The sequence below is a fragment of the Bidens hawaiensis genome, unplaced genomic scaffold (genome assembly GCF_021521415.1).
Source record: "Bidens hawaiensis isolate Kalapana, Puna unplaced genomic scaffold, B.hawaiensis_p1.1 tig00001960_1, whole genome shotgun sequence".
NCBI lineage: Eukaryota > Viridiplantae > Streptophyta > Magnoliopsida > Asterales > Asteraceae > Bidens > Bidens hawaiensis.
Window position 1 is genome coordinate 902,671 of NW_027491108.1, and position 24,679 is coordinate 927,349.

Here is a 24,679-nt window from a genome sequence, read left to right on the forward strand (position 1 = left end):
ATATATTGAACAACCAGCAAAGATTATATATTAATATTAGCAAGAAGCTAGACAAAAACAACACCAAAGTACCAAACAAGAAAGAACACCCATAAATAAACCACCCAACTTTACACTTTAAACCGACACCAATTCTCCCAAGTAAGACTCCTCATCTTACCCCTATTTTTGACCCAAAGGAACCCCAAAACTTTTATTTCCTTCATCAAGCCCGATAGATATATGGGGACCCCGTCATGAATAAGGGCATTCCTTTTCTTCCACAAGCACCACGTCGCTGTTAGACAAACCGCTTGAAAAACTTTAGCTTTGTCCTTAGAAAATTCTGAGAACTTGTGAAGCTCCAACAAATCCCGAAAACTAAACAACAAAAATATAGGTACTTTACACCAAAGTGAGATTACGCTCCACAATGATTGAGCAAAACCACACGAAATAAAAATGTGTTCCACTGACTCTTCTAAATCACCACAAATCGGGCAGAAAATCGAACTAACCGGGATATTCCTTTTTATTAAAGCATCCCGAGTCAGGAGCCGTCCAAGGGTGGCTCGCCACGCCACAAACGAAACCTTCCTCGGAACCAACTGATTCCACTCGAACACGAACCCGGGCTCAGAATAAGCGTCCCTGGAGATCTTTTCTTTGATATTTCGAACCGAGAATCCACCGGCTTCATCTCATAACCACACCACTTTATCATCCCCATGTCTCAACCTAACTCCATGGCATAATTGAAGTAAGCCTCTAAACTCCTCAACCTCCGCAATTCCGATCGGCTCGTGACACCAATCCCAATTCTCACATATCCATTCGTCCATCATAAACAACCTGTCTACCACCTTGCATGCTTTATTTTTTTCAATTGAAAACAAGTTAGGGAATTGTAAGCACAGAGGAGTCGGACCAAGCCACCAATATATATATATATGAACGGCCAACAAACATAGAATGCCTAGGTACTTCATACGGGGTGACCTAGTGGTAAAAGACCACCGCTAGCTGGCCCAACCCAGCCGTACGGAGCCCTTAAGCGCCTCCAAGTTATCTCCAGTTCTGGGAAGAACCCACCGCCCGAAGGCCCACTGGTGGTAAAACCCGGATGCCATCAGGATCGAACTGAAAATCACAAAGATCTCAGTCTTTATTTATAGAGCCACTCATATCCTCCCAAAGTGTTGTAAGTGGGAATTGAACTTGAGTCTTCATTGAGAAACCCAAATTCCCTATTACTAAACCACGTTAGATGAATTTATTATTATTATTATATATATATATTAAAAGGTAGATTTACTTCTACTCACATTTTTACTATTCAATTTACTATTTAGTTTTTTAATATTTTATTCAACTAAATTACTAGCCTATAAAATTAAAATGATGGTTTTTATTTCTTTTTAATTTACTTTTTCTTTCAACTAATTATAATATTTAACAAACTGTATTTTAAACACTAAAATTGTGCAAATGTCGGTTTTACATGTTTTATTTGTCAGTCAAACGATTTTAACTTTCAGATATTTTACGGTTCGTCTTTACAATGACTAAAAATTTATTCATGATTTAAAACTATCCTATCGTCGTATGCTTTTATATCCGCATTTCAACGTTTGATATCGAGTCTTTAAAATTTTTTTTGGCTTACCTATATATGTTTACAAATTTGTGTTGACATCACTGATACCAACCAAAACTGTGTTGGTTAGTAGCTGTAACATGTCGTTTTTTTGTTCTACATATAATAATTTGTTGTATTTTGGTATTGACAGACTTATTTTTTTTTGTTTAGTTATGATGTTGTAACATGATACATACTGACTTCACGTCGACTTGCAGCGCATTCGTGATTTTACGTTTTTGCATTTTTTTTTTCGATTTAATGGTCCCATCACGAAATGCGGTGTCCTAAAACCTGGTATATATTAAAGGAATATTGCTTTTAAATAATCTTACCTATGCCCTATTGGTAATAACAGTCCAAACTTTACACTTGCTTGCTGACAATCTCAACTGTTGGTGCATTTGTTTTTAATGGGCCACGACTAATGGATGGCTTACTTCGTCAATGATTTGCTAATGTGGCATGCCTAGTTGTTAAAAAATTGCTTATATGGCAGCTTACGTGGCTCAGTATAAGAATTTTATTTCTCTCTGTCTCTCTCAATTCACCCACCACCAAACCCTAGCTCCGCCAACATTGTTGGAGAAACAAACTGATATAATTCAAAAACTCGATTGCTTCTTTTCTTCATAAGTATCCTGGTACGTTGCGTTTTTTTTGTTCCGCTGACTAAACCCCAAATTTCTCTGATACACCACCGAAACGTGAAGAGTTGTGATTCCGTGTTTATTGATTAAAAAACATAACTCAAATACGAGTTATAAATCCAACTAGTAACCACTGTATCATCTCCATCTCTCCCCACCATTAAAGTTTCAAATACCAATCAAATGTATATGAGGTTTACTGATTCAAGTTTCAAAGGTTTACTGATTTAAGAAAATCAGAGGTTGTAGAGGTGCATAACGGAAGTTGCGGGTGGCGGCAGTAGTGGCAGAGGGGTAGAACAGAGGTTGCAGGTGGCGGCGGCAGAGGTGGTTAATAGAGGTTGCAGGTGCTGACATAGAAGAAAGCTTGGAGGAGAGGCGGTGGTGGCACTAAATATCTATTATAGCGGCGGTGGTGGCGGAAAATCTGGTGTGGCCGGTGGTGAAAGCAGGTGGTCGTGAAGTGAAAAAGGTAGAGGAGCTGCAGATGATGGAGGCAAGAAGATGATGGATTTATTGATATCTAAGGTGTTGCTCTTGCTCTTGCAGATGGTGGAGGCAAGAAGATGATGGATATATTTGATATAAAGTTAAAAACTAATTTAAAGTAATTTACAAGTTCACATTAGTTCACTTATTACATAACAATAAGTGAACTTGTTTACCATTATTACAGGTGGTCGTGATTTTAAAGTAATCTTGTTTACCATTATTACATAACAATAGGTATAAAAGGATAAGTTACCAATCCAAGGACCACGACACAGAACAAGTCAAAGTCTTGTAAACCAAAAAAGACGTTATTGAAAAGTCTTCACTATGCTACTATATGGTGAGAGAGTTATTGTTATGGACCACAAACAATTAATAGTCGGATATTTAGTAGGAGTTATATGCCTATTGACTCGAAAGTCTTTTCTTACATTTAGAAATAGACTAGGCCACAACAAATAGCCATGATGTGTCTATATAGATTGTAGCAAAGTATGAATATCTACAGCCATTAAACACATACAATCTAAGAGGATGAGTCATTTGATTTTACTTTTCTTTTTCATTTCCCTTTTCTTTCTTTCTCGCGCCTCATCCTCTCCCTCTCATGTCAACACCACTTATAAATGCTCTCTACAACAAACCCGTGCTTTGCTTATGTTTAAACAAAACCTTTCCTCCATCAATTTCTCAATAGATGATACCCAGTATTCCCCATGTGAAGGTTGGCTTGGCACCGGTTATAATCCAATAATGAATAACTGGAACAAAAGTACAGACTGTTGTGATTGGAACAGAGTCACTTGTGACCGTTCCACTGGTGACGTTATTGGTCTTGACCTCAGTTGTGGCATGCTACAAGGTACTATCCACCCTAACACAACACTTTTTCACCTCCCTCGTCTTCAGAGACTCAATCTTTCTTACAATGATTTTACCGGTTCCCAACTTCTGACTCACATAAGCATGGGTTCTAATAGTCTCACACATCTCAACATCTCTCATTGTTGGTTTATGGGTCAAGTTCCTGTAGATATTTTACACCTTCATAAATTGGTGTCCCTTGATCTCTCTAACAATGGGATTTATTTCAAGCCTAAATCTCATGTTTTCATCAAACTGCTTCAAAATTCTACGGTTTTGAAAGAACTTTTTCTTAATGGTGTTAGGATCTCAATTTTTCCTGCTAATCTTAATATATCTTCTTCTATAAAGCTGCTAAACCTTGGCTACGCTGGATTGTATAGAAACCTACCTCACAACATTTTCAATCTTCAGTCTTTAGAAAAACTTGACTTGTCGGATAACAGTTTCACAGGGTATATCCCTTCAGAAATCACACTTCTTCCTAAATTGGTGTCACTTGATCTCTCATATAATGGGAATGGGATTGATAATTTGCTGATTGAACCTCACATTTTCAATACTCTCCTTGAAAATTCCACTTTTTTAAGAGACCTTTACCTGGATGAAGTTAATATAGGTTACGTTTTACCCACTTATCTTAATATCTCTTCTTCTCTAAGAGCACTACGTCTTTTCTACACCGACTTGCAAGGGAAATTACCCGATAACATATTAAGTCTTAAATATCTAGAAGAACTTGACTTGTCATGGAACGATCTCTCTGGTCCATTTCCCAAGGTTAACACAACCACTAACCCCCCTCTCACGAGGTTAAACCTGGCAGGCATAAGCTTATTGGTAGAGATACTCACTTCAATTGGTCATCTCAACTCTTTAGTTGAGCTAATTTTATATGGGTGTGGTTTGAATGGGTCCCTTACCAAATCCATAGGTAGCCTTAGAAACCTTGAATATCTAGATTTATCATCTAACATGCTTTCCGGAACACTGCCACTAGAGTTGTTTTCTTTTCAATCTTAAGAATTATCCCTTGCCAAAAATCAATTAACCGGCCAGATTGATGTGCTTGATAATGGCCCCATCCAGCAATCACTTCAACTTCTTACCAATCTCACTCACCTAGACCTTTCATATAATAAACTTAGAGGTGAATGGGAGTTGGATACATTGATATCAAGCCTCACAAACCTTGATACACTTATTCTGTCATACAGTGGTGTATCTGTTACCACCAATAACACTAATGATCATTATGTCAATCCTAATTTTAGGACCCAAAGTTTGGCCTCTTGTAGTCTAAAGGTGTTTCCAGTGTTCGTTTGAGCCATGAAAACTATTGAATACTTTGATCTGTCTAAGAATGATATACATGGGCACATTCCTGATTGGATTGGGGAGATAGGGGGAACTTAATTCGAACTTTTGGATCTTTCAAATAACTCAATAACGGGCTCCATTCCAAATGTATACAGGCATTGGGACCACTTACGAGGGTTTATTTTGAATGGGAATCAGTTGGAAGGAAATGTGCCAGCTTCTTTGAACACATCTGAAAACTTGGAAATAATTGATGTGGGAAATAACCACTTGAATGGTACATTTCCTGACTGGTTAGGAGATCTTCCCTATTTAAAGGTTCTTGTCCTTAGATCGAACAAATTTCATGGTGGCATTGTAAACTCTTCCATGGTTAAATTCCCATTTCCAGCCCTGCAAGTTCTTGACTTATCTCATAATGGGTTTGTAGGCCAACTCCCTACAAAATATTTTCAAAATTTTAATGCCATGAAGAATGTGGTAAAAAATTACGCACCGGAATATCTGGACACGGATATAAAATATTACTCTATCACTGTTGTGATGAAAGGAGTGGATCAATATTTTTCGCAACTTTTGGTTGAGTATATAATTGTTGATCTCTCAAACAATAAGTTTGAAGGGGAGATTCCAAACATCATTGGACATCTGAACTCTTTGAAAGTGCTCAATTTGTCCCACAATAGTCTAACAGGTCAAATCCCATGGGCTCTTGGGAATATATCAGATCTTGAATCATTAGACTTGTCTTGGAACCAACTCACAGGAGAGATCCCACAAAGCCTTGCTGACTTGACGTTTCTTGAGTTTTTAAATTTGTGCCAAAACCATCTTGTGGGCCACATTCCACAAGGAAAACAGTTCAACACATTTGAAAGGAATTCATTTGGAGGGAATCCAAAACTATGTGGGCTTCCATTGCCCAAGAAGTGCAGTGAGCGTCTGCATGAACCACAACTTGAAGGAGATGGAGACGAAGAGGAGAGTGGATTTATATAGAAAGTGGTGATGATGGGGTATGGTTGTGGAACCTTACTTGGATTTGCTTTGGGGTATCTCAAGTTATCAGCAAGAAGACCAAAATGGTTCAATGCAATTGCTACTGCAGTAGACCATATGATCTTGAAGGAGATAAACAAGAGAAAATGTTAAATCGATACGTGTTTCACATGTTTTTCTATTCCTGAAATTTCTTTTATTGTTTTTTATATTATTATCTAACTTTTTTTATGAATAAGATTCTTATGCAGGTAAAGAACTTTGGGGTGCAGCTAGACCCTTTTAAATCATGTTGTTGTAGAGATTTTTCTAAATTATATTGTGATTTGAGTATTTGTTATTATGCTATTCACTAGGTGATCTTGCCTTAATGCCTATATGAATAAGTGTTTGTTATATTGGCGTGTCTTTGTGTAAGAAGAAATTGTGAACAGAATTTCCCTGTTATGGACTATCAACTCAACTTCATGGCAAACAATCACCCTACCTTTAATCAAAATCCAAACTTTTTTGGGTGACCACCAGAACATGTTATTGGAAAGGTCACATATAGGACTGTCAAACTTGGCGGATCAGGCAGGTGTGGTTACAGGTCAGTGGCGGAGCTACTCATACGGCTTTGGGTTCGTCCGAACCCATTTTTTTTTCGGTTTTATTTATAGCGTATAGTATAGTGTATTAACGCACGAACCCATTCATTTTTGGCGACCAACCCCATTAATTAAGAAAAGAAAAGTAAAGAAAGCATATCAGAAATTTTTCCGGTGGACGGAAGGAACATCAATGACGGAATTGCTAATGTCTATTTGCTGAAGAAGAAACAAAGTAGGTAATTTGTTATTTTAGGTTAAATATGCTTTAAAGGTACCTAATACCTATATTCACTATGCATCACTAAAGGTCTAAAGCACTAACACAATTAAGAAAATGCTATAACAGTATGTTAACTTTCTAGGATTTTATTTTTCATATATTGACATAGTAGTTTTTATTTTATTTTTATTAACCGTTACTATATTTATTAGATTAGATTATGTGATTTTTGTTAGAGTTTTTACTATTCTTTCTCATAAATAATAATAATTGAAGAATAGCTTTTATTTTAATAGTGCTTAAGTCGGTCATTAGACCTAGACCGTTCCCTTTTTCTCTATACTTCACCAACCTGAAATCAATACCCGAACTAATGACGGCTGCGCATCTGATGGAACTGAACAACCGAAAGCAAAAGTGAGGGTGCCCTAGTCGAATTTGGTTGAGAAAGGGGGTGTTTAAGAGTTCTTATTTTACCATGTTATAATTTATTAAAAAGTTAATAAGTTATAAGTAAGTGAAAATAAAATAAGCAAATTCCATCAATACTTGCTTCACACACACAACACCGTTAGGGCTCAGTTGTACAACTCCCACAAAATCAAAATCAAAATCAATGGAGGATGAGGAGGGAATTAGGGCTCAGTTCCCTTTATCCTTCGGCAAGAAATCCAAGTCCCAAACCCCAATCGAATCAATTCACAACGCCACTCGCCGCCAGACCAATGACTCTTCCAGTAATAATAAGACCAAAGACACACCTTTTCCTTCATTATCATCATCCTCATGGTTAAACTCCCTCCGTAAAAACCCTAAACCTAGCGATGATGATGTGCCAATTGGTCCGCCTCGACCTCCACCGTCTGAAGAAGATGATGCGATGATTGGGCCTCCACCGCCTGCTCCTGATTCTGATAATGACGATGAGCATGTCATCGGCCCACCACGCCCTCCCCCGGCTTCCGATACCGACGACGAGGAGTCCTCCGACGTCGAGCCCGAAAATCGACACCGGATACCTCTCAGCAACGAGATTGTTCTCAAAGGTCACACCAAGGTATCATTCATTTAGGATCATCTGCTGCATTTTGTATTATTATATTTATGGCCATTAACGAAATGAAATTAGTCAATTGTTTGTTTTCTGTTCATAGGATTTAGTGAGTTAAGTTAGTCAAATAATAAAACCTCAAGTATATCATAGCCTTTTATGAAGAATAAACAAACATAAACCTATAGACACATGAACAAACACCTTATCAAACATAAATGAACTGCACGCCACATATGCTCATGTTCGTTCCTTCATTAAATATAAGCAAATGCAACACAAACTTTCTGCTGAACATTCGGTTCATTGACGCTTACCCTAAAAAATTGATGATTAATGAATCAATCAGCTCTTATCTATTGCAAGTTTGCTGCAGCTACTATCATTTAGCCAATTGTATGTTTATCTTATAGCATTGGTTCTTTCTTAAATTTGATTATTATATTGGATTGTTGGCCCTGAAAATGTAGGTTGTTTCTGCTCTAGCAATTGACCATTCAGGATCTAGGGTTCTTTCTGGAAGCTATGATTATACACTTCGTATGTATGATTTTCAAGGAATGAATGCTCGTTTGCAATCATTTAGACAACTTGAACCCGCTGAGGGACACCAAGTTCGTAGCATAAGCTGGAGCCCTAGTGCTGACCGATTCTTATGTGTTACCGGATCTGCACAAGCTAAGGTACATCAAACTAACAAATTAACTTAAAAGGGTTCCGTTTGAGATCAATCATTTAGTTAATTGTTGGTGATTTCAGATATTTGATCGTGATGGATTGACGCTGGGAGAGTTTATAAAAGGTGATATGTATATACGCGACTTAAAGAACACAAAAGGCCACATAACTGGATTGACATGTGGAGAATGGCATCCAAAGACAAAAGAAACCATTTTAACCTCATCTGAAGATGGTTCATTACGTATATGGGATGTTAATGACTTCAATTCTCAAAAGCAGGTATTTTAATTTTTATGTTAGTTATGTTTTTATTATCATTTTAATTTTTAGAACTTTAAAACATAACTTGAATTGACTAGGGTTAATTCAACGAATCGAATTTTGGATACTTGAATTATTTGAATTTTGAAATTTTGAAGTTGGATTTGAGATTTGCTTGCTGAACTCGAATTGAATTTTGAGGTTTTCGAGTCTGATTCGAACACTGAAGTACTGAACACCCTGGCATTATGAAAAGAAAATAATATAGCTGATTGTGATTATAACTTTGTCTATATTATAGGTGATAAAACCTAAACTTGCTAGGCCTGGAAGGGTTCCTGTTACCACATGTGCTTGGAATCGTGAAGGGAAGTCAATTGCAGGTGGTATTGGTGACGGGTCTATACAGGTATTTTGCAGCGTCTTTTGATTATTTTTATTTATATATCTATGGAACGATAGTTTTATAAAATAGTTTATATTAACATATAGATATGGAGTATAAAGCCTGGATGGGGAAGTCGACCAGACATTTATGTAGCCAATGGTCACTCAGATGAAATCACTGGTCTTAAATTTTCTAGTGATGGACGAATATTACTCTCCAGAAGTTTTGATGGTTCATTAAAGGTAGCAATGTTTATATCTTAAGTTTGGAACTGTATAACTCACATAATCAGTAGTGATTGGATAAAATAGTTCTGCATCTTATTGTCTGGATAAAATTATTTACTCAAAACATTCCCTACTTATATGACAATCTGTTCAGAGTTGATTGTTTTGGGTATATGTAGGGACACTTTTGTCATCTTTACAATTATGGCTGTGGTAGAAGTTTTATGTTTAGAAACATTTTGTTATTTTATGTTTAGCCTCATAAAATGTTATAATATGTAGATGGCATTAGTGAATACTTTTAATTTTTGAATAATTTAAGTATCGTCTGTATGCATTATCCCTTTATTAAATAATCACAACCTACTAAAAACTCAACATCTAATATTACCTTTTATCCAACAATCTATTATTAATTTTTGAATAATTTAAGTAGCTCCTGTATACATTATCCCTTTATTAAATAATCACAACCTGCTTAGCCTCGTTAAATGTTATAATATGTAGATGGCCTTAGTTGAATACTTTTAATTTTTGAATAATTTAAGTATTCTTTGTATACATTATCCCTTTATTGAATAATCACAACCTGCTAAAAACTCAACATCTAATATTACTTTTTATCCAACAATCTATTATTAATCTTTGAATAATTTAAGTAGCTCCTGTATACATTATCCCTTTATTAAATAATCACAACCTGCTAAACACTCAACATCTAATATTACCTCTTATCTAATTATCTCTTATTATTTTACTTATAACTTGTTATGTGTACTAGGTTTGGGATTTACGGCAAATGAAAACGTCACTAAAGTCATTTGAAGACCTTCCAAATCACTATGCACAAACTAATGTGACGTTTAGTCCCGATGAACAACTAATATTAACCGGTACATCTGTTGAAAGGGATAGTACAACTGGCGGGTTGTTATGTATATTTGATAGACAAAAACTTGAGATTGTATCGAAAGTAGGCATATCACCAACTTCTAGTGTTGTGCAATGTTCTTGGCACCCAAAACTTAATCAGGTACTTTGCACCAAATCTTATCAATTATTATATGTTAGGGCGATGACCATAAAAATTCAACATGCCCTCTGTTTTTTTCTTGTAACAGTCTCTTGACAATTTTTTGGACATAAAAACCTACATGCCTTTCGCTTTTATCGTAAAAGTCCCTTAACATGCTAAATTTGAAAAAAAAAAAGAAAAATCATCATATAATAATCCAGAAATTGCAATAGAAAAGAAAAAGGGAGGTTTGTGATGATTTTGAAATCTTTTCTACTAGGTAATCTAGTATCCTTATGCATGAAGATAATCAATTCGGTTGTTGTGGTCGGACTCTATTATGGATTTCTGACCACATTCTCCATAGGACCCTCCTATCTCTTTCTTCTCCGAGCTCACGTTATGGAAGAAGGAGAAGAAGGAGCCGAGAAGAGGGTATCAGCAACAACTGGTTTTATTACGGGACAGCTCATAATGTTCATATCGATCTATTATGCGCCTCTGCATCTAGCACTGGGTAGACCTCATACAATAACTGTCCTAGCTCTACCGTATCTTTTGTTTCATTTCTTCTGCAATAATCACAAAAACTTCTTTTATTATGGAAATCTCTTTAGTTATGATCTGATGAAATCATGAAACACTACAACAAAATACACTCGTGTATGTTTACTTTATTGTATTCGAAAGATTATTATTGAATTAAAAAATGGAAAAGAAAAGATGAGTATTGAACAAACTTTGTCTTGCCACCTGTGACTAAATTTATTATGTCGAGGGACTTTTAATGTTTAAAAAATTGTCGAGGGATTTCTATGACAAAATACAGAAAGTTGCCCTATACTTTATTGATAATGTTTGCGATTTTGTACTAAAACACATGCATGTTTGTAGATTTTTGCTACTGCGGGTGATAAACACCAAGGTGGGACCCACATATTATATGACCCTACGCTGAGTACAAGGGGTGCGCTTGTGTGTGTTGCGCGTGCACCTAGGAAAAAGTCTATTGATGATTTCCAGGCTGAGCCTGTGATTCACAACCCGCATGCGCTTCCGTTATTTAGAGACCAACCGAGCCGTAAACGTCAACGTGAGAAGATCTTGAAAGATCCACTCAAGTCTCATAAACCCGAGGCTCCAATGAACGGGCCCGGGTTTGGTGGTAGGGTCGGTGTGACTAAAGGAAGCTTGTTGACTCAGTATCTTCTCAAGGTATTGTCTTTTTGTTTTTTTGATTGTTTGATCATGAAATTGTGATTATTTGCACTTTCTTTGTGAAAGTACTAATGTTTTAATTGGTGTTACAGCAAGGTGGGATGATTAAAGAAACATGGATGGATGAAGATCCAAGAGAAGCTATATTGAAGTATGCTGACGTGGCAGAAAAAGATCCGAAGTTTATTGCTCCAGCATATGCTGAGACTCAGCCTAAGACTGTTTTTGCAAAGTCTGATTCTGAGGATGAAGATACGTGATCTAGGTAAGTCTGTTTATTTTATGGTTTTAGGGGGTTGGTTGGAAATGAAATAATTTTTCGAACTTGCGATGTTATTAATGTGTTAAGGATGATTACAAAATATATACTATTAGGCGGATGTTCTCGTATTCCTTCTCATCTTTTATGCAGATATACATCTTTAGAACATTTGTAGTTCTTTTACTGATCCTTCGTTACCAAAAGATGTTTGTGATTCATACCAAACAAATGGAAGGCTGTTTCAACTTTGTATCATGTACTTTTCTTACATTATATGTTTTTAAGCATGCAAGTACATAAAAAGTTTAGATAACACCAGATGTGTACTGTTTGGGTGGATGTTGGCGAATGTGAAAAACACACTATTTAATCTGTGATCGAGTGCTTTTCAGTTTTCACTATTAACCCGCCTCTAATTCGAGTATTCAACGGTTATAAATCTATCAGTGGCATTATTTTAATTGTAATATGAAAAATAAAACATATTTCTTTTGGAACCTGACTTTTAGAGAATACAATTATGAGATTTACCCCTTGGAACCTATCTTCGGGTGAACATGTGCGCATGTATTTAAACTTACTATATGTCATATGTGTAAGTATGTTATGCGATTTTTTGGCATTTGTTTGTTAGATGAATAAAGTTTAAATGAAAGTTTAAAGTTTAAACCTATATGTAGGTATGCTATACAAAGAGTCATGCGAGTCAAAGGCGTACCCAGTAAAACTTACAGGTAAACCAAAGTCATCCGGTTGATGAGAACCCTAAGAGGACCAAAAATGCGCATGCCTCGCATATGCTAGTATGCATGATTTACGTATCTATGTCATACTTCTTACTTGATTAACCTCAAATATGCAAATAATCATAAACAATTTGTTTCTATCCAAACACCCTAACGGGCCAAATCGGTCAAACACCTCCATATACATGAGTACATGATATAACATGAAAGAATATACATACACCAACTTACAGACCAAAATGGTGGTGAAAAGTGTGATATTATTAGCATCCCAATTAGGGACTTACAAAAGGCTTAGTATTCAATTGTTAACATAAAAACTCAACAACAATAAATCCATCCCACGGGGCCATAATTAATACTCGCGTCTAGATAGTCGAGTATCTGATAGAACCGAGAACATCTGTGTATCTACAAATTCCTGCAAAACTAGAAATTTTCACATCTCCGACAAATCGCAATTGAAGTTGTTACACAAATTCTAAGGAACTAAGAACATGACTGAAAAAGTTAATTAAGACAAGGAAGAATGACGGTACCCTGACAAATTGGCGGTCTCTATAGGCAAATGAATCAATATAGCTTTCCTTGATAAGTACAGGAACCTGCAAATACAACACACCTTAAGGATCATGCAAGTAGCCATCAATGGTCGAGTAACCATTATAATTAAGAGTTAAGAGTCAGGTCATTTTACTCGTACATTATCATATTGCATGCCAGTCATTGCATGGCTGGACAAGTTTGAACAAAGGTACTCCAAGTGCTGTCTCATGCCAGCTAAGAATTGTGTTGCAGCATCAATCTATGGTCATCATCAAAGCGTTTTCTTTCATAGTTTAATTACTACACAATGTCATACTGATGACTAAAGAAAGTGTTGCGATTTATATCTGATTTTGTAATTTTTGTGTTTAGTTCGAACTCTATGCATCTTGTGGGTCTATAGTTTTTGGTTAAGAAAATGACCTGCCATTTATTGCACTTGTATACTGGATGCTTTTTAGCAGCAACTTTGTCACTTGATAGTCTGGCATGAAGTGGCCCAAGTCTGGTCATCAGTTCTTTTTGCTTAGGAAGAGCTGGCAAGGAGGACATTTCAACCTGTGGCAAATAGTTAATGTGTCAAGTTTATATCGTTAGTTATTAGTATGAAACAATTTAACCTGTTATTTTGAACGATGTGCATGTTACAGAGTGAAAATGCCGCACTAACGCATTACATTTATGTCTGTCGTCCATGACCTAATTTTAAATTATTTTCAGCAAAATTTAAAATACTTCTTCCTTATTTAATTATTATACCTGGTCATCAGCCAAATTAACATGAACAAGGTTACTAGATTTCATCTTGTAATCAGTTGGTTTATGTAATATCCCAACCTGCATGACAAGTAAAAAACACAAAGATGCAGTTAAAAATATTATTCTTATTTAAAAACCACCCAACTGCATATATACCAATGTAGGTTATGTTTTCCTAAGCAATCTTACTGAATCGTGCTATCACTGACATGATTGAAGTATACCGTTAGGAGGTTAAAACGACACAACAAATTTCTGGTTTACTTTCCAATAATATATTATTGCAGTAACTAAGAATTGAACAATTGGTGGAGATATGTTGTCTTCAGCCCAGCCCATTAATGGGATAGCCAGAATAAGAGAAAAGGCAGAAACGGGTCTGGCCAGCCCTAATAGCCCAAGCCCAGTTTGTTAGTTTTCTTGTTTAGCAAGATTAGCAAAGGGTTAAACCCTAATTAGCTAGCCTATATATAATCTCTTGTACTTGTAACAGACGATCACTCAATAAAAATATAAACCCTAGTTGCCCCTGTGGACGTAGGTTACACACCGTAACCGAACCACGTAAATCTCGTGTCTTTTATTGTTTTCGTGTGTGCTCTAGATCCTAACAACTGGTATTAGAGCTAGGTTATTGATCAAGAACACACGCCTGCCGCCTACCACCTCCAGCCGCCTCCAGCTGCCTTGCCGGAACTGCAGAACCGCTGCCGCCACTCAAAACAGGAGTTTATGCACTGTTTTTCGCTGCTGCGATTATCAGCCTTCACGTTCTCTGGTCAGTTTCCATTATTCAGCAAGCAAAGATGTCTGATGATGGAAAAGTTAGAATTGAGAAGTTTGAGCGAAGAATTTCGGATGGTGGAAGATGCAAATCAAGGATTTGCTAATACAAAAGGATCTGGATGCAGCCTTAGAGCCTCCTCCTACACCTGTAACGGAAGAATGGACAACAATTGACAAGAAGGCTATGTCAACTATCAGGCTCACCCTTTCTATGAATGCTGGTTACAATATTTCTGAACAAACCTCAGCACGAGTAATCATAGAGGCTTTGTCGAATATGTATGAGAAGCCATCTCCTGCCAACAAGGTGTTTCTGATACGGGAGTTAGTCAACACCCGCATGAAAGAGGGAGGTTATGTTATTGAGCATATTAATTTGTTTAATTCTCACTTGTCTCGTTCGAATTCAGTAAACTTCAAGATAGATGATGAACTACAAGCATGCTTGCTTTTATCCTCATTACCTGACAGTTGGTTAGGAACTATTACTGCAGTCAGTGGGGCAGTTGAGACCCTCACTTTTATTAAGGTTCATGACTTGATATTGAATGAGGACTCGAGAAGGAGGAAGTCGGGAGAGTCAAGTTCGTTGCTCAGTACTGAGGGGAGAGGGAGAAGTAATAATAGAGGTGGAAATAGAGGAAGGTCAAAGTCAAAACGAAGAAGCAAATCAAGACCAGCAAAACCAAGAAAAGACATAGTTTGCTGGAATTGTGATGAAAGCGGGCACTTCAGAAGTCAATGCACCAACCCACCTAAAGATAAGAAAGAGGTGAATGCTGCCACAACATCAGATGATTCAGATGATGCTCTTATTTGTTGTGTTGAAAATACTGTTGAAGAAGATGAAGAATCTACTGTTGAAGATTGGATTATGGATTCGGGAGCATCTTTTCATGCTACCTCTAGCACGAAGAAGGTGAAGAATCTACGAACAGGTAACTTTAAGTTTGTTTGGCTAATAATCATAGTCTTGATATTACAGGAGTTGGAGAAATAGACTTAAAAACACCATTGGGAACCATATGGACCTTGAAGAATGTTCGGGTCGTTCCTGGTTTGAAAAGGATGTTGATATCCATTGGACAGCTTGATGATCAGGGATACGATGTCCACTTTGGTGGAGGACAATGGAAAGTAGTGAAAGGTAGTATGGTGATTGCTAGAGGTAAGAAGAGGGGTACTTTATATATGGTTGAAGTACCAACTGAAGGGGTTAATGTAGTGACTAGTGGGCTGAGTCAATCAAAGTTATGGCATCAACGACTCGGTCACATGAGTGAAAAGGGGATGAAAATGCTTGTGGCTAGGGGAAAGCTTCCAGAATTGAAAAGGGTCGAGCCTGAGTTTTGTGAACCGTGCGTCTTCGGCAAGAAAAAGAAAGTTACTTTTGCTAAGACAGGTAGAGTACCAAAAGCTCGGAAATTAGAGCTAGTTCACTCAGATGTATATGGACCGACATCGGTTGCTTCAATTGGAGGATCTCGCTACTATGTTACTTTCATCGATGATTCAACATGCAAGGTATGGGTTTACTTTCTTAAACATAAATCTGAAGTTTTTGGTATTTTTAAGAAATGGAAATCTGCTGTTGAACTTAAAGATTTGAAGGTTAAGTGCTTGAAGTCCGACAACGGTGGAGAATACATCAGCAAAGAATTTATTAATTATTGTGTTGAAAGAGGGATCAAGTTGATAAATACAGTTCCAGGAACTCCGCAACAGAATGGGGTTGCAGAGAGGATGAACAGAACATTATGTGAGAGAGCCAGAAGTATGAGATTGAATGTGGGGCTCCCAAAAATGTTCTGGGCTGATGCGGTTAACACCGCGGCCTATCTTATCAATCGTGGGCCCTCGGTACCATTGGGATTCAAGATTCCTCAAGAAGAATGGAAGGGCAAAGCGGTAAAGTATGATCACCTAAGAATATTCGGGTGTAGTGCTTATGACATCAATCCAGAAGGTGACAAGTTAGATGCTAAAGCAAAGAAGTACACACTTATTGGTTTCGGGTCAGAAAAGATGGGCTACAGGCTTTGGGATTTTGAAAGCAGAAAGGTAGTCAGAAGCAAGCACGCCGAATTCAATGAAGCAGAGTTGTACAAAGACAAGAATTTGGAGAAGTTAGAGAGGTTCAGAAAGAAGTGGTTGAGTTTGACACCGGTAGTCAAAAGAATAAACAAGTTATAGAGCCCGAATCAAATTCCGAAGATGACGCAGGACCAAAATTTGATGAAGGTGGATATAATGAGACAGGAGAAGTCTCAGATAGTGGGAGCTCAGATCATGAAGTTGAACAACCTCCACAACAACCTGACCCGTCTGAGAATTAGGTCAGGAGATCCACCAGAGTTAGTAAGCCTCCTAATAAATACAATCCTTCAGTTAATTATATTCTCTTGACAGAAAATGGTGAACTGGAAAGCTACTCTGAAGCGGTCAAGACGAAAGATTTTTTCCAGTGGGAGCATGCAATGAAGGATGAGATGAGCTCTTTAGATAAAAACAAGACTTGGGTCTTAGTCAAGCTTCCGTTAGATAAAAGAGCTTTACAGAACAAATGGGTCTTCAGGGTCAAAGAAGAACATGATGGGTCTAAACGGTATAAAGCCCGTTTAGTAGTCAAGGGGTTCCAGCAGAAGAAGGGAATTGATTATGGTGAGATTTTCTCTCCAGTGGTGAAGATGACTACCATCAGGTTGGTTCTTAGTATTGTAGCTGTTGAAAAGTTGCATCTAGAGCAGCTAGATGTGAAAATAGCTTTTCTACATGGTGACTTAGATGAGGACATTTATATGGCACAACCTGAGGGATTCAAGGTTGTTGGAAAAGAAAATTGGGTCTGTAAATTGAAGAAGAGCTTGTATGGCCTTAAACAGGCACCTAGACTTGTACATGAAGTTTGATAACTTCATGAAGAGGTCGGGATTCAAGAGATGCCAGATGGATCATTGTTGCTATCTGAAGAAATTCAGCGGCTCTTATATCATATTGTTACTTTATGTTGATGATATGTTGATTGCAGGATCTGACATGAAAGAGATATGCAAGTTGAAGAAGCAAATGTCCAAAGAATTCGAGATGAAGGATTTGGGTCCAGCCAAACAGATACTTGGGATGAGTATCACTAGAAACAAGGATGGTTCTCTAACACTATCCCAGGAGAAATACGTAGGGAAAGTGTTGGAGAGATTCAAGATGAATGACGAAAAGACCAAGCCTAGAAATACTCCACTAGGAAGTCATTTGAAGCTTACCAAAGATCAGTCTCCCAAATCTGAAGAAGAAAGATCAGAGATGTCCAAGGTTCCATATGCATCAGCGGTCGGTAGCCTCATGTATGCCATGGTCTGCACTCGACCAGATATTGCTCATGTTGTTAAGGTGGTTAGTCGATTTATGTCAGATCCAGGAAGAGAACATTGGGAAGCTGTTAAATGGGTGCTCAGATACTTGAAGGGTACACAGAAAATGGGGTTATGTTTCGGAGGAAAGGATTCTATTCTAAGAGGTTATACAGATGCTGATTTGGGTGGATGTAAAGAGACATTTAAGAGCACTACAGGGTATGTTTTTACAGTGGGAGGAACAACAGTGAGCTGGATGTCCAGACTTCAGAAAAGTGTAGCTCTATCAACAATATAGAAGCCGAGTATATGGCTGTTGCTGAAGCAAGTAAAGAGTTAGTATGGTTGAAGACTTTTCTTGAAGAGTTGGGTAAACAACAATCTGATTACTCATTGTATTGTGACAATGAGAGTGCGGTGAAACTTGCCAAGAATCCAGTCTATCATGGGAAGACGAAGCATATCGGGATGAGGTATCACTTCGTGAGAGGATTGATCAGTGATGGAACAATCAGCTTGAAGAACATCTCAGGTGCTAAGAATCCAGCAGATATGTTCACCAAAGTTGTGGTACTGGATAAGCAGAAGCTATGCACAGCTTCTGCTGCCTTCAGGAATAAAGATGAGAAGGTGGGGTAACTAGGGAGTTTTGAAGATCAGGGGGATTTTTCGTTTTACAGAAGTACATAAGAGATGGTGCAGTTCGAGGTCCGAAGACACCAAGTGGGAGATTGTTGGAGATATGTTGTCTTCAGCCCAGCCCATTAATGGGATAGCCAGAATAAGAGAAAAGGCAGAAACGGGTCTGGCCAGCCCTAATAGCCCAAGCCCAGTTTGTTAGTTTTCTTGTTTAGCAAGATTAGCAAAGGGTTAAACCCTAATTAGCTAGCCTATATATAATCTCTTGTACTTGTAACAGACGATCACTCAATAAAAATATAAACCCTAGTTGCCCCCGTGGACGTAGGTTACACACCGTAACCGAACCACGTAAATCTCGTGTCTTTTATTGTTTTCGTGTGTGCTCTAGATCCTAACAACAATGTGATAGAACAGATCCACCATGCATAAAGAGAAACTGAGAATGAGTTTTAGAAACTTACAACAAATGGAACGGGGGCGTCAAGAAAATCAAACATTTTCCTTGGAAGAACCTGAAAAATGAAAACAATAGTATTTGAATGATAAAAATATAAATCTTCCCTGAACATGGGTTGGTTTGGAGTCACCTGCAAAGCACACTTTTGTCCATGTTTTGTAATAAATATTACTATTATAGTAAGAATATAAATCATGGAATTAAACAGTTTAGGAGATTTTACTAATTAAAAATAGACTTACTGGAAGGAACAGGCTCTGCCATTCAAATGGAAGAATCATAGGAATAAGAGATAACACTGTGGCTGATAACACACCCTACATATGTAACAACTAGCAATTAATAAGTTTGAAATAACAATCATTAACTAGTATTCATCAATAGTCTTCAGAAAAGATTACCAGATTTGGAGACGTGATGATAACTTGTTTCTCCAAAAGCACCGCAGCAATCAATATTAAAACCTGAAATTATTATGCTCCGTTATTCCCATATGCAACAGTTATAATCAAGATGATTATAGTTCTATGTAAACATTTACATTTTGAAGGGAAAGAGCTCTGCAGAGTGTAATTGTTGTCCAATTTGATAATGACACAGCTTCCTCAATTGCAGCAAGCTTGAATTTGACCTGGTCAAACATGACTCGTCAGCATGAGTGAATCCTAACAATGCATTAACAAGACACTTTACCTTATCAGGAATCATTGACATATCAGCATTGGGATTTTCTTCAAAGGCAAAAGCGGTTCTATAATATTCAATCGCGTGTAGATGCTCGAGTGGCTTGAAATGTACTTTGCCTCCATATGATGGAACGGGCAAAGCGTGATAACTACAAACAATCTGTAACATTTCATTTTTATTTTCCTGCCATCACCAAACACTTGGCATAATTAATTATTAATTAAGAAAAAACTTGATAACATTTAAGCAAGAAAGTCAACATACCTTAGCCCATTCCATAATCGTTTTATCAGAGGCATATTTATCACTGCAGGAAAGTACTCCATCTTCATCTTCTGTCACAACGCCTCTCACCGAACTGGTTAAACACAACATGGTTTGATGTTAGTGTATCATATGGCTAAAAGTTAATTCAATAATAATCAGTTTTTTTTAATAAAATGATTTAGAAGTCTTTGTGTGACTTTTGACCCGTTTCATGTGCTTCCTGTATAGCTATTCTTTTTATCTGACCCGTTAAAAGATAAAAAAGCAGAATAAAGTTTGCTAACCTGAAGAGCGGTCCAGAACTGCGAATGCGTTCTAGTGAGCCTTTAACAGGAACAACACATGCGTTAATACTGGCCTTGCGAATGCTATCATGATCACCATGCATTTTTCCATAACACTCGCGTTTTGAAGGTGAATTTGTAGCAGAATTAGGCGAAAGGGCTAGTGTGCCATCAACTGGTATTGCAGAATCCATCCACGGCCGGTGCTTATGTGGACTGCCACGTTCATCATCTTGGTTATTAAGTTTGGGTGATGAAGGAACATGATCAAGGCTCACTTCACTAACAAACTGTGTTATTCGATTCAGACGTTCTTGTGCAACAAGACTGCATCAAATCACATGCATATTACAGCCTGTCAGTTAAAATTCAGCATGCTTTCTCGAGGTGGCAAAATTCTCACGGGTCAAAAATGTTGTTTTATAAATATTATTGTGTCAAATACGATTTAGCATGCATAATATAACTTTTTAAATCATATTTCGTAGACGAATAATTATAAAAAGTTAAAAAAGAGTTTTATTTTAATATAGTATTTCACATGCCAAACAGTTTAAATATTACATAAGCTAATTTACAAGTTATTATATTATAACAATAAAACTTATGCAATCATGCTTGACAAACTAGTTATGAACAAAAGACTTTAACAGAAATCAGAATTAAAATTATTTTATAAATAATAAGCATATAGCCCAAATTGGCCCAGGCATTGGTCAAAATTGCCACCTATAAAGTTTTGATATGAATGAAGGTGGTGAAAAACTAGCCTGTTTAGCATCTCATAATGTAGATCAAAGAAGGGCACTCTTGTCAATAAACAGTAACAACGAGGTGCAGTAATTAAAAACCGACTGCCATGACCCGGTACTCTTGGAAGGGATGATGCAACACCAAGCATCCCGGGTGGTCTTTGAACAAATTCTTGTGTGTGTAAGCAAACACCATAAAGAGTTGCACTGTCTGCCACCTGCATTGATATGGTTACTATGTGCATACATGTAGGTAATTTTGTGGAAGCTCTCTGTGGGCACGTATGTCATGTGGGGCCCACTAGGTGACACTACAATACTACATGACGTTGTGTGTAAAGAGAGCTTCCACAATATCAAATGCGATATTCCATAAATCCTTTATTAATACATAATAACATCTTTTTGTTGAATCAATCAACAATAATAATGCTAGAAGTAACAGTCTACAAAATCATAACTGTCAATGGACTGAACTCTGCAAAGTCGATAATAAGAAACATATGCATGTTACATGTTACTAAAACAGATTGAATGATTATTCTTTTTTTGCTTACAGAATAAAAATAGGCAAAATGCATAAGATGTCTCGATCTCTTTTTTAACAATGGTAAATATTTCCCATCTTTTTATTCCAAATTGACCATTCAAGTTACTTGATTTAATTAGAACTGAAAGACAATAATGCCATTCATGTGACTAAGAAAGAATATACAATAACTGATATATCTCTCTTGCAAACACACAGTAAAAAAGGTTTTAAAGTACATTGGCGCATTTGTCTGTTTTCAGCGTTAATATACCAACAAGGTTTTATTATAGTATGAAAAGAGATATATTATTTGATTGTAATGACAGCCTAGTGATAAACCAATCAGATATCAAAACTAAATACAACTTGCCTTGAGTGAAAATATAAATGATAAGTCATCTCTGCTTAAGTGGTCCTGTTCATGAAACACAATAAAAGAATGTTAACATAATTTAAAAAAAAACGATTTTCAATATGAGGAAATAAAAATGATTTTCCACATACCCATACCTGTGCGTACACGAGTTGATTTAGCTCACTTAGCGATGGGGACTTAGTCAGTATACATGCCTAAAAAAGTACATTTTTTTAAAAAAAACATACCTATCTATACTATTCGGATCATAAATAAAACCACAATCTAGTAATGAGGCCCAAAATAGTCATATACGCTGATGGAAGACAACGTTATTCTTATGAGATATATCTAAACGTTGTCATAGCAAAAAATTATAGCAAAAGCCACCTGATTCAGGTTATGTTTTTATCTCTAACAGGTCAAATGGTAAAAGTAGAAGAAAGTAAGCGGGTTGATAGTTGCCTTATTAAGTGTATCTAAAGCGTAAAACTTCCGACATTATTGTATTCATAAAAACAGATTATTATTACTCAAACGATATAATTTTCATAGTTATATTTCCATCATTAGTTATTTATAAAAGAGATTTGGAGTTAATTAAGCAATACATCACCTTTACTCCTTCAGGAAAACAAAAGGATGCTAAATCTGATAAGCCCATAGGTAACATCTTCCCTGGAGGATACTTGAAAAGTACCTGAAAGTAATAAGAAAATTAAAAAAATGAAAAGACACATTTTATATCAATAATATAGATACAAGTTACAACACTTTTAAGTTATGTTCTGCTACTATATTTTTTTATCATTCAGACATTGCAGACATTTATCTTCATTTCAAAATTATAATCTCAACTTATGGTGAAAAAAAATGCATAAGTAGATGTTTTTCCCAACTAGAATAATAGTAATGGTTAAAATGGACCATATTTCATATATTACTCTTTTAACTTATAGTTAATAAATGCAAGAACTGCAGACCTGAGGTTCCATCATCGCAACAGGAGGTGACCGAAGATTCATGATCCTAATATCTGCTGTGTCAGATTTGGCCTCCCATTTCTTCCTTTTGGCAAATGCATCCTCCACGGGCTCGAGATTAGCATTTGGATGAATACCCGCGATAAGAAAATGTTCAAAAAGCGTGGTTGTATCTTCAAACTTTGTGGTATCCTAAAGGGACAAACACTATATATGTAAACAAAATGTTGAGGCAAATTATGAGCGATAAGTATGATAATATTATTACCAAGGGCTTTGAGTGAAATTGACCCCAGTGGCGTTTCGGATGAGCTAAAACCTCTGGATTGAAGAAGGCTTGATCCTGACCAGCACCCCAGTGCAAGGCCCTTTGCATATGAGTCTTGAATCTTTGAAATCCATTGCTTTGATTATTATTGTTATTATTATGATTATCGAATGACGTCACAATTTCGCTTCTACAACGTCTATGGCCCGCACCTACACTTGTCATTCTAGAAAGATATATAATCTACACTTGTGTCATATATATATAAATATATATACTAATCCCCAAATTAGAAGAGCTTAATGCGAAACCCTAATATTAATGTGATTCACATTAAACTACAACATATCATCGAATAATAATAATAATCTTGTTTGATCATGCAAACACCATAACTGAACTTGAATCATCATCTGCAGATGCATACTGCCTCAAGTTGCAAGGATTCATGGAGAATAATAACATGTTGAGGTTTCTTCCACAAATTAATATCCTGAACATGCATTTAATATATTAATTAATACATGCGAATCAAATAATATCTTGGATTTGCCAGAAAACAAAAGACATGAAATACGCGAACGAAAGAGGAAAAAATTCATAAAAGGAAAATTGGAAGCAAAAGATTGATGTTAAATGCACCTGTAATTAATTAAGGACATACATGAACAAAAACTAGGGTTTGTGAAGTATTTCTTGATCATGAGATGACTAGGGTTTTTTTTCATTACGTTTGTATGATCATTCGAATGCATGCATGGATAAAAACTTCGCATGCAAATGGATTAACGATGAACAGGAATTGCGCCAAAGAAATATGCATGTATGTATTATTATGCATTTTGTTACATACAAAATCACAAATTTGAAAATGACTATAGAATGCCAAAAACTAATAACCTTTTAACTTTTTTTTATTTCCTATAAAATGTTTTAAATACTTAATTATTTTTTATAAAAAGCCCAATTAATTTTTAAAATTTAGATTGTTACTTGTTGGCCGATAATAATTCATAATTATAATATGACTATCGACGTTTATAATTTTCATGTTCGCTATCAACACCAATCTCACTCTGGCTTACCCCTAATGACATTAATTGATAGATTTCTATCTTAATCAAAATATCATAAGCTGTGTTAATGAGATTTTTATCCTAAAAACCGAAACTTATTTATTTGGGATACCCAGGTTGTTTTAGCAATGGGATATATATGATCAAGCTAGGTTTTAAATGCGTTAATTTATTAGCCTTTGCTATAAATCTATTTTTCTTTTTCCGCCCTACTTTTCATAAATTTATCTTTATAGTAAGCCGGTTGCAAGAGGAGGATGAAATAGACGAATCGTTAAATTACAATAATGCCACCGCCGAACTTTGGAAAATCCTTAAATTCGTACGATT

The 24,679-nt window shown here is 36.4% G+C and overlaps 2 protein-coding genes and 1 pseudogene across 2 annotated transcripts; 2 read left to right on the forward strand and 1 right to left on the reverse strand.

Annotated features, from left to right (window-relative positions):
- The first annotated feature begins 3,294 nt into the window (after positions 1–3,294).
- LOC143601798 (receptor-like protein 9DC3) lies at positions 3,295–6,096 on the forward strand (annotated as a pseudogene).
- A 1,268-nt stretch (positions 6,097–7,364) lies between these two features.
- LOC143600281 (uncharacterized) lies at positions 7,365–11,911 on the forward strand. Its single transcript, XM_077078018.1, has 8 exons — positions 7,365–7,813; positions 8,278–8,490; positions 8,567–8,767; positions 9,051–9,158; positions 9,242–9,379; positions 10,146–10,397; positions 11,274–11,594; positions 11,690–11,911. The coding sequence occupies exons 1-8, from the start codon at positions 7,373–7,375 to the stop codon at positions 11,855–11,857; spliced, it is 1,842 nt and encodes a 613-aa protein (XP_076934133.1). The 5' UTR covers positions 7,365–7,372; the 3' UTR covers positions 11,858–11,911.
- Positions 11,912–12,921: 1,010 nt separating this feature from the next.
- LOC143601808 (uncharacterized) lies at positions 12,922–23,498 on the reverse strand. The gene is made up of 18 exons (XM_077079118.1): positions 23,274–23,498; positions 23,006–23,197; positions 22,639–22,722; positions 22,178–22,237; positions 22,038–22,082; positions 21,154–21,353; positions 20,384–20,710; positions 20,097–20,190; positions 19,839–20,015; positions 19,687–19,776; positions 19,547–19,609; positions 19,388–19,462; positions 19,150–19,200; positions 13,911–13,988; positions 13,575–13,709; positions 13,303–13,410; positions 13,145–13,210; positions 12,922–13,026 (listed from the first exon to the last, which is right to left on the reverse strand). The coding sequence occupies exons 1-18, from the start codon at positions 23,496–23,498 to the stop codon at positions 12,961–12,963; spliced, it is 2,136 nt and encodes a 711-aa protein (XP_076935233.1). The 3' UTR covers positions 12,922–12,960.
- Positions 23,499–24,679: the final 1,181 nt, after the last annotated feature.